Here is a 13,483-nt window from a genome sequence, read left to right as displayed (position 1 = left end):
AAAAGGCAAACAGAAGCCAAATGGGGTCAAGTTCTTTCTTCCCCTAACATCACTATCTTGGTTCTCCGCTGCAATGTGATAATGCCATACTTTCGTCTAATCTAATCGTGGATATCTGGATATAAATCCGAATTTAAAACCCATTGTTATCTCTGTTAGTCAAAAGATGAATATACATTAGAGCATTATCTCATCTCTATGTAATGTAACGTTTTAACAAATGATATGATACAGGTAAAGGCATAGCTTCCAAAGCACGTCTGGTTCGTAAGAGGGTGATAAACAACAACATATCATAGAGCGGCTCTGTTTCGGCTGCGTGAAGCCAGGTAGCACCTGAAAGGCACTACCCGCCGCCGCCTGGGACAAGCTCCCAATTGGGTGACCGGTGCGATTAAACAAAGCGAGAATCTCGTATTGCACCTCGCGGCACGCAACTCGATCCTCACCTTGCGCCGGTAACACCGGTCCAGGATCCGCAGAGAAGTAGCAAAAGCGGCTACTACGGACCAACAAACGGCAAACGTTGCCAGAGAAAAAACACTTTAGTAAAAGCGAAATTCCTCGGGGTGAGTTAAGCGCGTGTGGTCTCGACAGAGGCTGAGTTGCGACTGTGAGATATCGCCGTAAGGCGCCATATTTATAGCCCGCTAAAGCCGAGGAAGGGGCTCTCGGTTAGCGCTCGGACCACAACGTTCTTGGACCAACCCTTTGGTTTTATCTTTATTTATAAAATCACACAAAATTATAAAATCATCAGAAAATACACATTGACATATATACTAAAATACAAACATACGTGATTCACTTATACAGATACTTTATCCTTACGTCTAGACCATAAAACTATAATATTTATTCTAGACGTAATAGAGCACATATAATATCATACCAAATGTAAGAGCAAGTGGGATAATACATAACATTCATACGGTACGACAACTTACATAACAATTTTTAACCAATCCATAAAACAAAATATACTTCCTCAATAATATATAGGTTAACCATGCAACATTTAAAACTGACTCGATACATAATTAACATTGAAGTTACCATTACAAATATACTCACATATGTTTAAGAGTACGACTGGCGATACATTCGTACACAGATAGCGTTACACACACGATATACTAGCGCGGATACTGTGACGACACATTTACATTACACTAGCACGAATACTTTGGCGTTATTCGACACATATTCACATATTCATTTCACTGTATTACGCATAATAATATTTCTCAAAACATCTTGTCCCGCGGTTCTTGCACATTGCAAGCCATTGTAAAATTAGTGCCATAAAACTTTAATTCTTTTATGGCTTCCACGGCGCGGCTGTTCCTTTGCTCTATTGTTGAATTTCAAGAAACGAAGAATTCGTTTCCATAGCATTTTAAAACCAAAAAGTAACTATCGGAAAGCCGGCAATAAAATAGCTGATGTTGCCTGCACTTTCGTCTTTCAAATATTCGTTTCGATTGTTCATTTCGAACTATCCAATAATAAAAATTCGTTTTTGGTAATCCTTTAAAAATGAGCCCATTGTTCTTCCTTCTTGCATCTGCCGCCTTAATTCTTGAAATAGTGAAATGACTTTTTCGTCGCCAACAGGCTCGTTGTTTTGTTACAAGTAAATGCTCTAGTCTATAACCACCTAAAGATAATGAAAGGGATGACGATATTTATACAGAGTTTTTGGTCTCAGAAACCAACAGTAAATGCGTTAAAATCTATTTTATGCTTATCTCAACAAAAACTCAATAGAAACATATTGTCATTCTTTATATTCGCTTTGAAAAACAAAAATAACAAAAAGTCTTTACTGTAAAAAAAACACAATAATAAAACAAAAACAAACATCCGTAAAGACCAAACTTGTAACATATTCCAACAAATATAACTTTGCGTTATAAGTTCCTAACTCAGTCCGCAAATAAATTGTATACTCACAGGGCACGGAAATATCAGTATGGGAAATGGATAAATCCCCGGGCATGCGTGACGTGACGTCGACTGACTATCACACCGTTGCGAACAAAAATATTTGTAACAGATTGTACTCTACAAAATGTTATCATAGAATAATCGATAGAAAATACTAAGTAAATTAAAGAGTGACTTTTTCTGTCAATTAATAATACACAATCATAAAAAATTACAAAACATTGTTATCTCTGTTTTATCATTTCGAATAAGAAGGATAAAAATATATTTTTTATTATGTAATATATTATTGTCTGTTTGTATTTTCAGTAAAATCCTACGGTTAAATAATCAAATTAAACATTTAGCAATCTCATGAAGTCTATCAAAGATGTTGTAAAAGCTTATACTACGGTGTAACATGCGCCCCATTGAAAGCTTTGTCGAATATAAGTCGAACGTTTTATCGAAATTTATCGCTGTCGAATAATATAGGAATGCCTTCGAATAAACACAAACGAATTGAAGACACATTTAGAGGCTATTCATTCATCCAGCCAGCTATTGTGAGTACAAGTAATGGTTTTTGTTGATAAAACAAAGTCTTTTCTTCTAACAGTTTACGTATTGTAAAATCTTTGAAAGAAATATTTCGTGACCTGATTTAATATTAAAAAAGCAGAAAATATATATTGAGTTTTTCAGGAATCACATTTTTACGCTATTTTTTTCTACAATATGTTGCACTCATTTTGTTACGGTCGTTTCTTAATTTAATCAACTGCAAATCAGAGTTATGGTAACTTAAGCAATTTTACTCAAGTTTTGTCAATTACATCTTCACTAAGGGGCTATTTTAATAACAATTGTAGTCAAGTGTCTCTATTTGAACATGATTTATTTGCCATTTTAAAGTCGGTTGCCTTGCTAAGTTGTTCAGGTTAATCTCCAAAACGGCTAGACCTTTTTTGGCCGGCCTTTTATTAATGTTTACAGGAGAAACTAAGCCTAATTTTTTCAATCTACACCTACGAATATGCGGGCAACAGCTAATTTAATTGTAAAATAATTAATACGTATTCCATATCTCGTAAAAATATTATACTTCATGGCAGAACTTTGCGGACCGAAGCAGACTTCTCAATTAATAAAATTATAAGTAATATGTCAAAATCTTCGCCGTTTTAGTACTTATTAGCAAAATTAATGGTTCGGTCTAAACACGTTAAAATAGCCCGTTAACTTAAGAATAAAGCTTTATAACTAATTTAGTGAATACAAAAAAAATCGAATATTTAAGTAAAACATTATAAAGCATGTAATTGTGCTTTTAATCTACTGACATGAGAGTAATACGAATGTACGCCATTACAATGTTTTGCAGTATAAACGGTTAATCAAATTTTGACGTAGGAAGTATTATTCGATTCATATTTGTCCCCGGAATATCATAATGTTATTTATAAACATTCAAGCAATAACATTTATTGGAACGAAGTTCCTTATCGCGCGTTGTGAAAGGGGGCTAGACGGAAAAAATTCTTACGAAAAGTTGTCACGACACTTTTTGCTATAGTAAGCTATTGTAAGCTCTGCGGCGTCGCATGTTTCTCTGTCTGTCTCTCTCTCTCTTATAGAAAGCAAGCCAGATATTTTCATTTCTATTTCGCATTGAACAGTGTGGTGTCGCGACTTAAAAAAAAAATAAAAAAAAAATTATTACAATTCCTTCACTAATTAATTGAAAGGAACTTCGTTCCATCCGGGTGTCCCTTGACATCTCTCAAGTTTTTATTTTTTTGGAATTCCATCAGGCGCTTTTCTATCCTCAATTGTACTAAACAACATTGAGTTAAGTAAAAATATATGGTTAAATAAAATATTTGTAATATTATTAACTGACATCATTAAAATGGGGGTCTAATACAATAGAGTTTGGCATTTGTATCGCGATCACGATCACAATATATCAGGAAAAACGTTATTACTGCTGACTTCTCGTAAAACTATGGCAGTCTATTACACTGTAATGAACAAAATATAACATATTTATTGCTATTTGGTTCTATTCACCTAATATTTTTTGGTAATACTAGATTTTACGTATACCCTTAGTTATATAATACTAGCTTTTACCCGCGACTCCGTCCGCGCGGAATAAAAAAAAAGAAAAGAAAAGAAAACGGGGTAAAAATTATCCTATGTCCTATTCCTGGTTCTAAGCTACCTGCCCACCAATTTTCAGTCAAATCGATTCAGCCGTTCTTGAGTTATAAATGGTGTAACTAACACAACTTTCTTTTATATATATAGATATACTATATGTTTTATTTGTAGATATTATAAAATTTGTTGACATTAACAATGGTTATGAGATCTTTTATTTTGCATAATCAGCAAATTTTGAAATCTAAATATTATCCACATAATCTAACATATATCCTATTTCAAATAACCTTAAGCATATTCTAGTAATAAAAAAACAAAAGATTTGCATGAAAAATGATCGTTACGGTGTGATAGTCGGAGGTATAGAAAACATTTGTAGAGAATACGTTCGCATCGTGATAACACGCTAGGAGTATATCTGAATGTATTGACTACATTTTGTAGCTTACAAACAATACATTCTAAGAATATCTAGGTCACTGTAAATAAAAAAAAAGTTTTTTATTCTTAATACAATGTATAGTACAATAAGTAAAATACTAAAGTGATGTTGACATGCATGTTATTTGTGGAGATATAAGCTTAACTGCCACACTCAGAGTCTTACTTAGTGAAGATTTCTGATATCTGAATGTGGAAGAAGCTAGACATATGTGCTAAGACCGCGCCAGATGAATATCAGTAATATTTGTCTAACCCTTTGGGTTACGGGTGATATTTATGTTGTACTAAAGATACCTCTTACTTAATGTACATTAAGGATATCCCATAGCGATCAATTAACGGCTATGCGTGCGTCTGTTAATGAACTGTGTATTGTATTGTTCTGTTCTTTATTCGCCAATAAAATAAAACCACCTTCCCAAAACAAATTCGGTCCATTTTTTGCCTCAGTTTATCTTACAAGCCTACCACGTTAACATCCTAAAAAATGTTTGCGATAAGTAAGCGATGTATCTCCAGGGTATAACGAATTGTTTCCGAATACTCTCTGTTACATAATATAGGTCTGACAGAATCTATTGAGTTGACCGACGTGAAAATATCACGTCATTTATCAGTTACTTGAATGTTGGATGTATTGTCGACGTGTTGAACTGGAAATTTATTTGGAAACTAAAATAATCGGAGAAAAGAATTATAAATACGATATTTGGTTATTTCAACAATTCTAATACTAAGGTTTTTAATTCTAAAATTATAGACCGATAAAGTTATCTGACTCTGTGGCCATAAGTCAAAGTAAATTACACACTATACAACATAACACACTAGCGCCCCTCACCAAATCAATTAAATAAGGTGTCAGTAAAACTTTGTCGTACTATGTCTAAGTTTTACATGTTTTCTGACAAAACTGATCACGACAGCAGCGCCTCTCTTACCGGCCCAGCTCCACCAGATAAAGTGCCTGTGCTCTTAAGCGATTCCATAACGAAGTTCAAAAATATTTGTATGTATGTATGTATGTTTTTGACAACAACTTTCGATAAGCCTTAGAAAATTGTCACGTTTCAATTCAATACATTTTTTAAATTCGTTATGGAAAAAATTAGAACATAACGCAAAATGTTTTTTGTATATTTATTAAAGTACATTTTGTTCCACCAGAGGGAGTTGAACGCAGTAGACTTCAAAGTATCAGCAGACCTGAAGTTTGTCCTGCTCATATCGGACGTGCGGCGCGGCTGGAGACATGCTCGGCTGGCCCGCTACCACGTTTATGACGTCATCACTAGGTTGGTTAATAAGTCATAAAGTACTTGTTAACACGTATCAAAAATAATAATAGGAAAAACCACAGAAACCTAATAAGCCTCACACATATCTAAGAAATTGGACGATTTCCGATTCACATAAAATAAAAGAATTGTTTTGTGAAAATAAAAATGAGCTGAAGATTGTTACACGCTTGAACAAAAATACATAAACTAAAATGTTTCATACATCGTTTTTCAAATAGTCCAGTCGGTTGATACGACAACTTCGGTTGGTTATGATCTGATCAATTGATTAAAGCTTAAATTATTAGAACGACTTTTTTTTTTATTTATTTCAGGAATAAAATACCAATATCACCAGTTGAAGACGATCGATCTGCTCCACTGCTGCAGTACGCTGAGTGGTCTCCGGTCGGGTCTAGTTTGGTCTTCGTGCATGACAACGATATCTACTACAAACCCCGCATACTAAAGACCCTCGTCTGTAGGATTACTAATACAGGTACAATTATTTTGGTAGATGACAATTTATAGTGTATCCATTGGTGAATTCAAGGGGGCTTAAGCGCTAAGGGGTTCAAATCCCCATCGTCATTCATCGTTAAAATTTTATGTGAATTTATTTAAATGTTCTTTTTTGTGCATTGAACTGTAGATCTATAATTTTATGTTAATTGATCTATTAATTTGTATCCTTACTTGAAATAATTATAAAATATGAACAAGTATTGAGTCAGATAAAGTTATTTCAACACCTAATAACCCGGACCGTAATGTAATCTTTCGCTAGTATGTATGTTATCAAGTTGATCGATACTTGAATAAAAGCACAAAGAAATTTATAATTCAACATCGATTTTCCAAGCTATCGCCTTACATTGTTATCGTAGAAATGCATTTAAAATTCTAATCTTCTGAAAATTAGTTGCAGTAAACTTTTTAAAATGTACATAGTTTATTATAATAATGCTACTAAATTATTAAACCCTTTAACGTAACAAGTTAACCTTTTCTTATGTTCACAATAGAAAAGAAATTGTTTCACTTCTTCACTCGATAGCGTTATAAATTTCCAGTACAATAGAGCTACAATACAACAATTAAAAACTTCTTTTGTTGTACTACGAAAGGGAATATTTTCAATAAATTTTTATTGAACTATAGAACTTTATCGTTTCAATTTTTTAGTTTGTAAACTTTACTAAAGCTATATACAATATTGTAAAGAGACGAACAAGTAATAATCTTATTCATTATTTTTATATATACAATGAATAAAGTTGGAGTATTTTTATGTAAAGTCGAAAAAATCATATAACGCGAACATCTTGTTTGTGTTGCTTATAAGGAAAAAAAAAATTTTTTTTATTTTTGTCTGTCGATCTGCCCCCAAATCTGCGTTTGTTTCGGATAATCAACGAAACGACTGAACCGATTTTGACGGGACTTTCATCGGAAGGTAGCCGATGCATGTGGACAAATAGGTACCGCTTCTTTCGGGGCTAACGCAAGCCGCAAGCGACCGCTAATTCGGAATTAGTGGCGTTAAATTCAACCATCTGTAACTGATACAAAATTCAACTGCTGTAACACTTGCATCTATAGTTATTGTTATCTCTGAGATCTATCTATCTTTTCTAAGAGAACGACAGGGGCTTTGAACGACAGGGGCTTCTTACTTCAATCTACATTTCGTCTTTAATACAAGTCTGTACGCAGGAATTCCCGGAGTTATCTTCAATGGTGTACCGGACTTCCTCTATGAGACAGAAATACTACGCTTAGATCGTGCGTTGTGGTTCAGTCCGGACGGACAGACGTTATTGTACGTCACGTATAACGACAGCCTGGTACAACAGCACAAATATCCCTGGTACGGGTTGGACCAGCAAGAACCACCCGCGTACCCAACCATTAAGACGCTTAGATATCCTAAGGTATGAACTAACATTTAATAATCTTTCTGTCCTTTTCCTTAATTAGAGTCAGCAGTGTGCAGGTACTATTCATCCATACAACTCTACGAAGACATATCTGATTCCCTCCCTTCTCGAAGTACTTATAATAATTGGTGTTCAAATTAAAAGAGACGGTACAAATGCTATAAGTAACAATCTCCAAATCGCTATTGTGCAAGATGATCTAACCTACCAAACTTTTTAAATTTGGTAGGTTAGATCATCGAATCGGTTGGACAATGGACCTGATCCGATTGATAGTTTCAGAGATCACCTTTGACTTTGGTACCCCTTTAATCTAAAAATAAAAAAGATAATAGGTATGTAATTAAAATTGCAGGTGAACACCAACAATCCAGTGGTGACGGTGTACGTGGTCAGCTTGAAGACACCCAAGTTCCTTTTCCCTCACGCTATACAGTTTACGTCGCAAATTGACAAAAGTATGTCCACAATGTTTGCAATAACCCACGTTAATTAACACATTATAGGTAGTTTCACAAATCTATGACATTTTCTAGGTTGGTACGTAAGATGGACAAGTTGGTTGTCCGAGAAACAAGTCGGAGTTCTACTGCTCAACCGACCACAGAATGTTTCAATCATCAGCATCTGTAGCGCAGTACACTACAACTGTCAGGACGTAAGAACATTTGAGATTTGATGTAGTATAAACAGTTGGCAACCTTCATCATCATCTGAGGCGCTATAGCGGCGGGTGGGCCTGGACCTGGTCAAGTAAATTCCTACACACTGGTCTACTTTGTGCTTTGGCGACCTTGCCTATGGGAATAAACCCCCTCAACGAATAACATGTTGTCAACTCCAACGAAGTCTTGGCCAATCGTACAACAACTTCCGCTACTAGATTTAAAACTAATATCTAGATAACCTTACATTTGGACCTAAATAATTTCACTGAGCTGACGACCAACCTCAAATAAAAACCTTTCCATTGCATCATGCATTAGAAATAGGAATCTTTTATGGACCTGGAGGGCTATTCTCTATATTTTTTTCGTTTGACTGATAGATATTCCGTGACGAGTCAGATGGAACACGGTGGTCGGGTTTGGGCGCAGACCCGGTGGAAGAGTGCGGTTGGTGCGGCGGCGGTGCCCTCGTGGGCGGGCCGGCGGGAGTCTTCACCTCCGCGCCCATCACCGACCAGGGCGGCATTTGGCGACATGCGGTGCAACTGACCACTGAGACCAGAATAACCTTGACTCAAGGCAGCTTTGAAATCACCCAGCTGGTCGGCTGGGACGAGAGAAGACGACTTTTGTAGGTTCTGCTTTACTTCTTCTGTTTTAAAAATCATAGTAACATTATATAGATGCGAAAGATGGATGGATGTATATTACCACGTAATTCCAGAACGACTGGACGTATATGGCCCGAAGTTGCTAGCGACAGGTATTATTACAGTTGAAGAGTAGGTACTAGCTTTACTCTTTTTACAGATACGTTATAGGCACGGCTCCGGAGAAAGCAGGCGAACGACACTTGTACCGCGTGTCAGTGCCGGCTGACGGTAGTTGGCCTCCGCCCCCGCACTGTCTCACATGTACGCAAGATCAGCCGCCTGATGCAGTGCACCTTACTACTGAACCACCAGTTGACGAATTGGTACGACATTGATCCATATATTTTTGAAGTAAACTTGCACGCCGTGTTAAACCGGTACCTATTATGAAAGTCGACCTGTTGCAATTGCTATCAAATTAAGGACACGCGCTCCATTCTTCGATGACCTTACATTTTATCTATACCTGCTTATATATAATGTAGATATAATATATAAATGTTTTAATCCTCTAGGAATATGAGAACTCAACATCGTCTCTTCCCGCGTGGCCGACGTCCACAGTACTGCCGCACATCTCCCACGAAAACGACACGCTGCCCTCACTTTGTCTGTACAACAGGGTCATATTCAGCAAGAACTTCTCTTATTACGTACAGGTATGATAAAAGGAATTATGTTTAAAAAGTCACACAACGTTAACAAGGCCATTTTACCCACCACAATCTAAAGAGTAATTGCCGATTAGACGAAAATAATCTTAATCTATTCTAGGAAGAAAAATTATACTTTAACACTCACACGGCATCCCAAGACAGATGTTTGTAGTTGACTAGTTAGTAGTCGGTTATTATCCTATACCTTGAAGAATAAAGAATCAAAACATGAGTGAATTAAAAAAAAGTAATCTTTGCCTTTCCCCTCAAGGTTTCAGAAGTATTTGTTTGTGTATAATTACAGGAATGTCTAGGCCCGGGTCCTCCAGTAACCTTCCTGTGCTCAGCCAACGGCGTGCGACGCTCTGTGTTGTGGGACGGTCAGCCACTAAGGCAGAAGTTTGCGGCACTCGCTACGCCACAGTTCAAAGTTTTTAGAGTCGAGGTAAGTAGATATTCGAGTACGTAGAAAGGAATTAAGATTAAAATAAAGCAAATCCAATCTATACGATTTGAGTACAATGTATGTATCACCACAAAGATCAGTTCTCTCCAATTTCAATATATTAAGGTCCTACGACCATAATCACATTCAGCCATGGATATTATGTTCATATATGCCAACTAGTATAGAACAATCTACAAAGGCCAACCGGCATTGACCATTTATATTCCAGGTGCAAGCCCATCGCGAAGCCAGAGTTCGTCTGCTGCTGCCGCCAGGGTTGAGAGAAACTGATGACCTGCCGTTACCGCTGGTTTTACATGTGTGAGTTACAATAACAGCTATATTAATAGTTGTAGTATTCTTTATCTATCAACTTCAGTATCTTAAATTATAATTTCATATTCTCGTAGTTCTGGAGTAGGATTTCAAGAATTAACCTTCGTATTAACATATTATGAGTAATAAGCTTTAAAATATCAAGTCTTTTTTTAATTACTTTGTCCAATATGTATACCATTTCAAATTATTTCTAAAATATGAATGATCTTGATACTTGAACATATATAACAATAACAAACGTTCCAGTTCAGCGGAGCCTGGCGGTCAGTTAGTGACTGAGCGATGGGAGCCTAACTGGGGCTGGTATCTTGCCTCGGCCAGGAACTTCATCGTGGCTGAGATAGATGCGAGGGGATCTGGAGGACAGGTAAGAAAACTTTTTAATTAACTTTTTAACCATCACTAAGAAGAAGAATAACCATCACATCAAAGTTTCTTACCTCCAGACTATGAAATCCAGTGTTGTTTATTATTTTCACTAATAGAGACTCAAATATTTTCTAAGGGTGAGGAGCTAAGAACAGAAATATACCAGAAGATGCTGTCGGTAGATGTAGAAGACCAAATAGCTGTACTTTCGTAAGTCCTCATTTGTCATTGAATAAAAAATTATCGGTAATTACTACAAAACTCATTGAAAAACGCACGAGAACATTTCTCCAATACCATTTCCAAGTCAATAAACTACGAGATAACTGGGAAATTTACTTAAATAGATATTGATGAAAGAAGAAATTCAAAGAATATGACACTAACCGCCACATTTAAGCTTGTTTACTCGAGGTAGATTTCTAACATTAAATCTATACGAAGGGTCTACCTTAATAATTAGTTATAGACTCTGAGTACTGCAGTATGACTGAATTGAACAATTACTACAATTTTGTTTAGCTACCTTCGCGACAACCTGAAGATGGTAGACGGGTCTCGCGTAGGCTTGTGGGGGCGCGGGTATGGCGGCGGGGTTGCTGCTGCGGCAGCGGCGGGCGACGCGCGTAACGTGACACGCTGTCTAGCCGCAGTTGCCCCCTTGGCTGACCTGCGCCGGCATAGTAAGACCACTACTCTTCTTTGGCATTCTGGCCAGTGATCATACAAGCTTAACACTGTGGTTATATAAATTAGCCAATTCTTCCGGTGACCTTGCCATGACCTGAGCACAGTAGAGTTATTTCAAGTTTCAAATTCATCCAGCTTGCCATGCTGAAATCTTCTTTTACTTCTCTCATTCACACTCCTTGGATGAGCTACTTTATATTCTTGCTGTTGTATTATTAATAGTGTTGTTCACAAGTTTTCATACTTATGACGGTTGTCTAACTGCGTGTTTGTTGTAGACTCATACTGGACTGAGCGGTACGGTGGCGCAGCAGCGGGTGGCGCGGGGGGCGCAGTATGGCGGCGAGCGGGTAACCTACCACCGCGGCGAGTCCTGCTGGCACATGCTACTGCAGACGAACGCGCACCACCAGACCATGCTCTCGCTCTTGCACGCGCGTTAGTCAGAGCACAGGCGCTGTATACACACCAGGTATATCCCTCTCTCTCTCTCTCTTCTTTCCTTCATTTATATAGTACTAGTTTTTACCCGCGACTCCGTCCGCGCAGAATAAAAAATATAAAACGGGGTAAAAATTATCCTATGTCCTTTTCCTGGTTCTAAACTACCTGCCCACCAATTTTCAGTCAAATCGATTCAGCCGTTCTTGAGTTATAAATAGTGTAACTAACACGACTTTCTTTTATATATATAGATAAGATATCTTTCATCTCTGTCGTGTAACGAAATTTGCCTAAACGTGTTAACGTTAGAAGTTCTGAATACAAACTGCCCCTTGAGATGCGAATCTCCTTATTCTGAATAAGAAAACACAGTTGTTTTCTTTGGGTTTGGAGTCCAAGTTATCGATTATATTTATAAAAGTTTGATAGTAAAATTTAATTCTTTGTTCTAGATCTATCCAGATGAGGGGCATTATTTTGAAAGATCGTATATGCATCTCCATAAGACTATGGAGCAATTCTTCGACGAATGCTTTGGTCCAGTGGAACTCGCAGACTGGGACGCAGGCGGTGTAGGCGGTCTCTTTCCATTCCGAGACTAATCATCAAGGGGACTTTAGGTGACAAAGTAAAGATAAGCGTCGAGCATAAACAATGTGTCAAATTTGACATTTATGTCACAGATTAAAAATTAAATATTCAAAGCATAATGTGACAAACGTATTGTTATTTTTTGAGTGTTTGCCAGAGCAAATTAACAGATTAATAGGCGTGGTTTACGACCAGAAAGCGTTTGGTGAAGTTATACACTGAAGATTGCATTTATTAAGATATATCTATAAGGGCTCATGATTTAAAAATTGGAAACGATGACGCTCGTTCAGCTCTAAGATAGTGAAAATATTACACATATAATTTAAAATGTAATTTGTCTGCTGTAAATGTAAAATTTATAAATCTCTAGATGTCTAGAGAACTACGAGAGAAATAACATCAAATCAAGAAGTGTTTAAGTGCAAATTATGATTCAAATTGTATTTACTGAAGTATTGTCAGATATAACACGATGGCAATGTTTTACGCGGCTAAAAAATTTAAACTGTTCAACACGTACTATAAAATAATTTAAAGATACAGGCCAATTATAACATTTAACCATTAAAAAGAAACATTTTAAAACAATGTTCATAAATTTCGTTATAAACACATTAAATTTCGTACGTGTTTGACATACAACTAAAATATTATTGTTGGTATTTATTTAAAAAAGGTAAAGTTGAACACAGAATTTAATTACTGCCAAAATTCAGATTATATTTTCACTTGTAAGTGTTAAAAATGGTAGTTATTTCACTAATTTTTTTTCCGTATTAATAATGAGTAAATATTAAATAAATTTAGATCATAACGTATGAAGCCTAATTAAATGAAATGTTAAAAACGATGTCAAGAAA

General features: G+C 36.4%; 1 protein-coding gene across 2 annotated transcripts in view; it reads left to right on the top strand.

The window, feature by feature from the left end:
• LOC106708188 (inactive dipeptidyl peptidase 10) overlaps positions 1 to 13,163 on the top strand; it is a 150,173-nt gene extending 137,010 nt beyond the window's left edge. For both annotated transcript variants that reach the window (XM_045684523.1, XM_045684522.1), the window contains exons 4-18: positions 5,710 to 5,837; positions 6,158 to 6,321; positions 7,539 to 7,756; positions 8,118 to 8,220; positions 8,299 to 8,420; positions 8,811 to 9,061; positions 9,241 to 9,406; positions 9,599 to 9,742; positions 10,044 to 10,184; positions 10,417 to 10,508; positions 10,773 to 10,893; positions 11,032 to 11,105; positions 11,418 to 11,578; positions 11,864 to 12,057; positions 12,482 to 13,163. In XM_045684523.1, coding sequence (XP_045540479.1) covers positions 5,710 to 5,837; positions 6,158 to 6,321; positions 7,539 to 7,756; positions 8,118 to 8,220; positions 8,299 to 8,420; positions 8,811 to 9,061; positions 9,241 to 9,406; positions 9,599 to 9,742; positions 10,044 to 10,184; positions 10,417 to 10,508; positions 10,773 to 10,893; positions 11,032 to 11,105; positions 11,418 to 11,578; positions 11,864 to 12,057; positions 12,482 to 12,631 — 2,229 coding nt within the window. In that variant the 3' untranslated portion in view covers positions 12,632 to 13,163. The remainder of the gene's footprint in view (positions 1 to 5,709; positions 5,838 to 6,157; positions 6,322 to 7,538; positions 7,757 to 8,117; positions 8,221 to 8,298; positions 8,421 to 8,810; positions 9,062 to 9,240; positions 9,407 to 9,598; positions 9,743 to 10,043; positions 10,185 to 10,416; positions 10,509 to 10,772; positions 10,894 to 11,031; positions 11,106 to 11,417; positions 11,579 to 11,863; positions 12,058 to 12,481) is intronic.
• Positions 13,164 to 13,483: the final 320 nt, after the last annotated feature.

Source organism: Papilio machaon, chromosome 26 (assembly GCF_912999745.1).
Source record: "Papilio machaon chromosome 26, ilPapMach1.1, whole genome shotgun sequence".
Taxonomy (NCBI): Eukaryota; Metazoa; Arthropoda; class Insecta; order Lepidoptera; family Papilionidae; genus Papilio; species Papilio machaon.
This window is presented reverse-complemented; position numbering and strand designations above follow the sequence as displayed.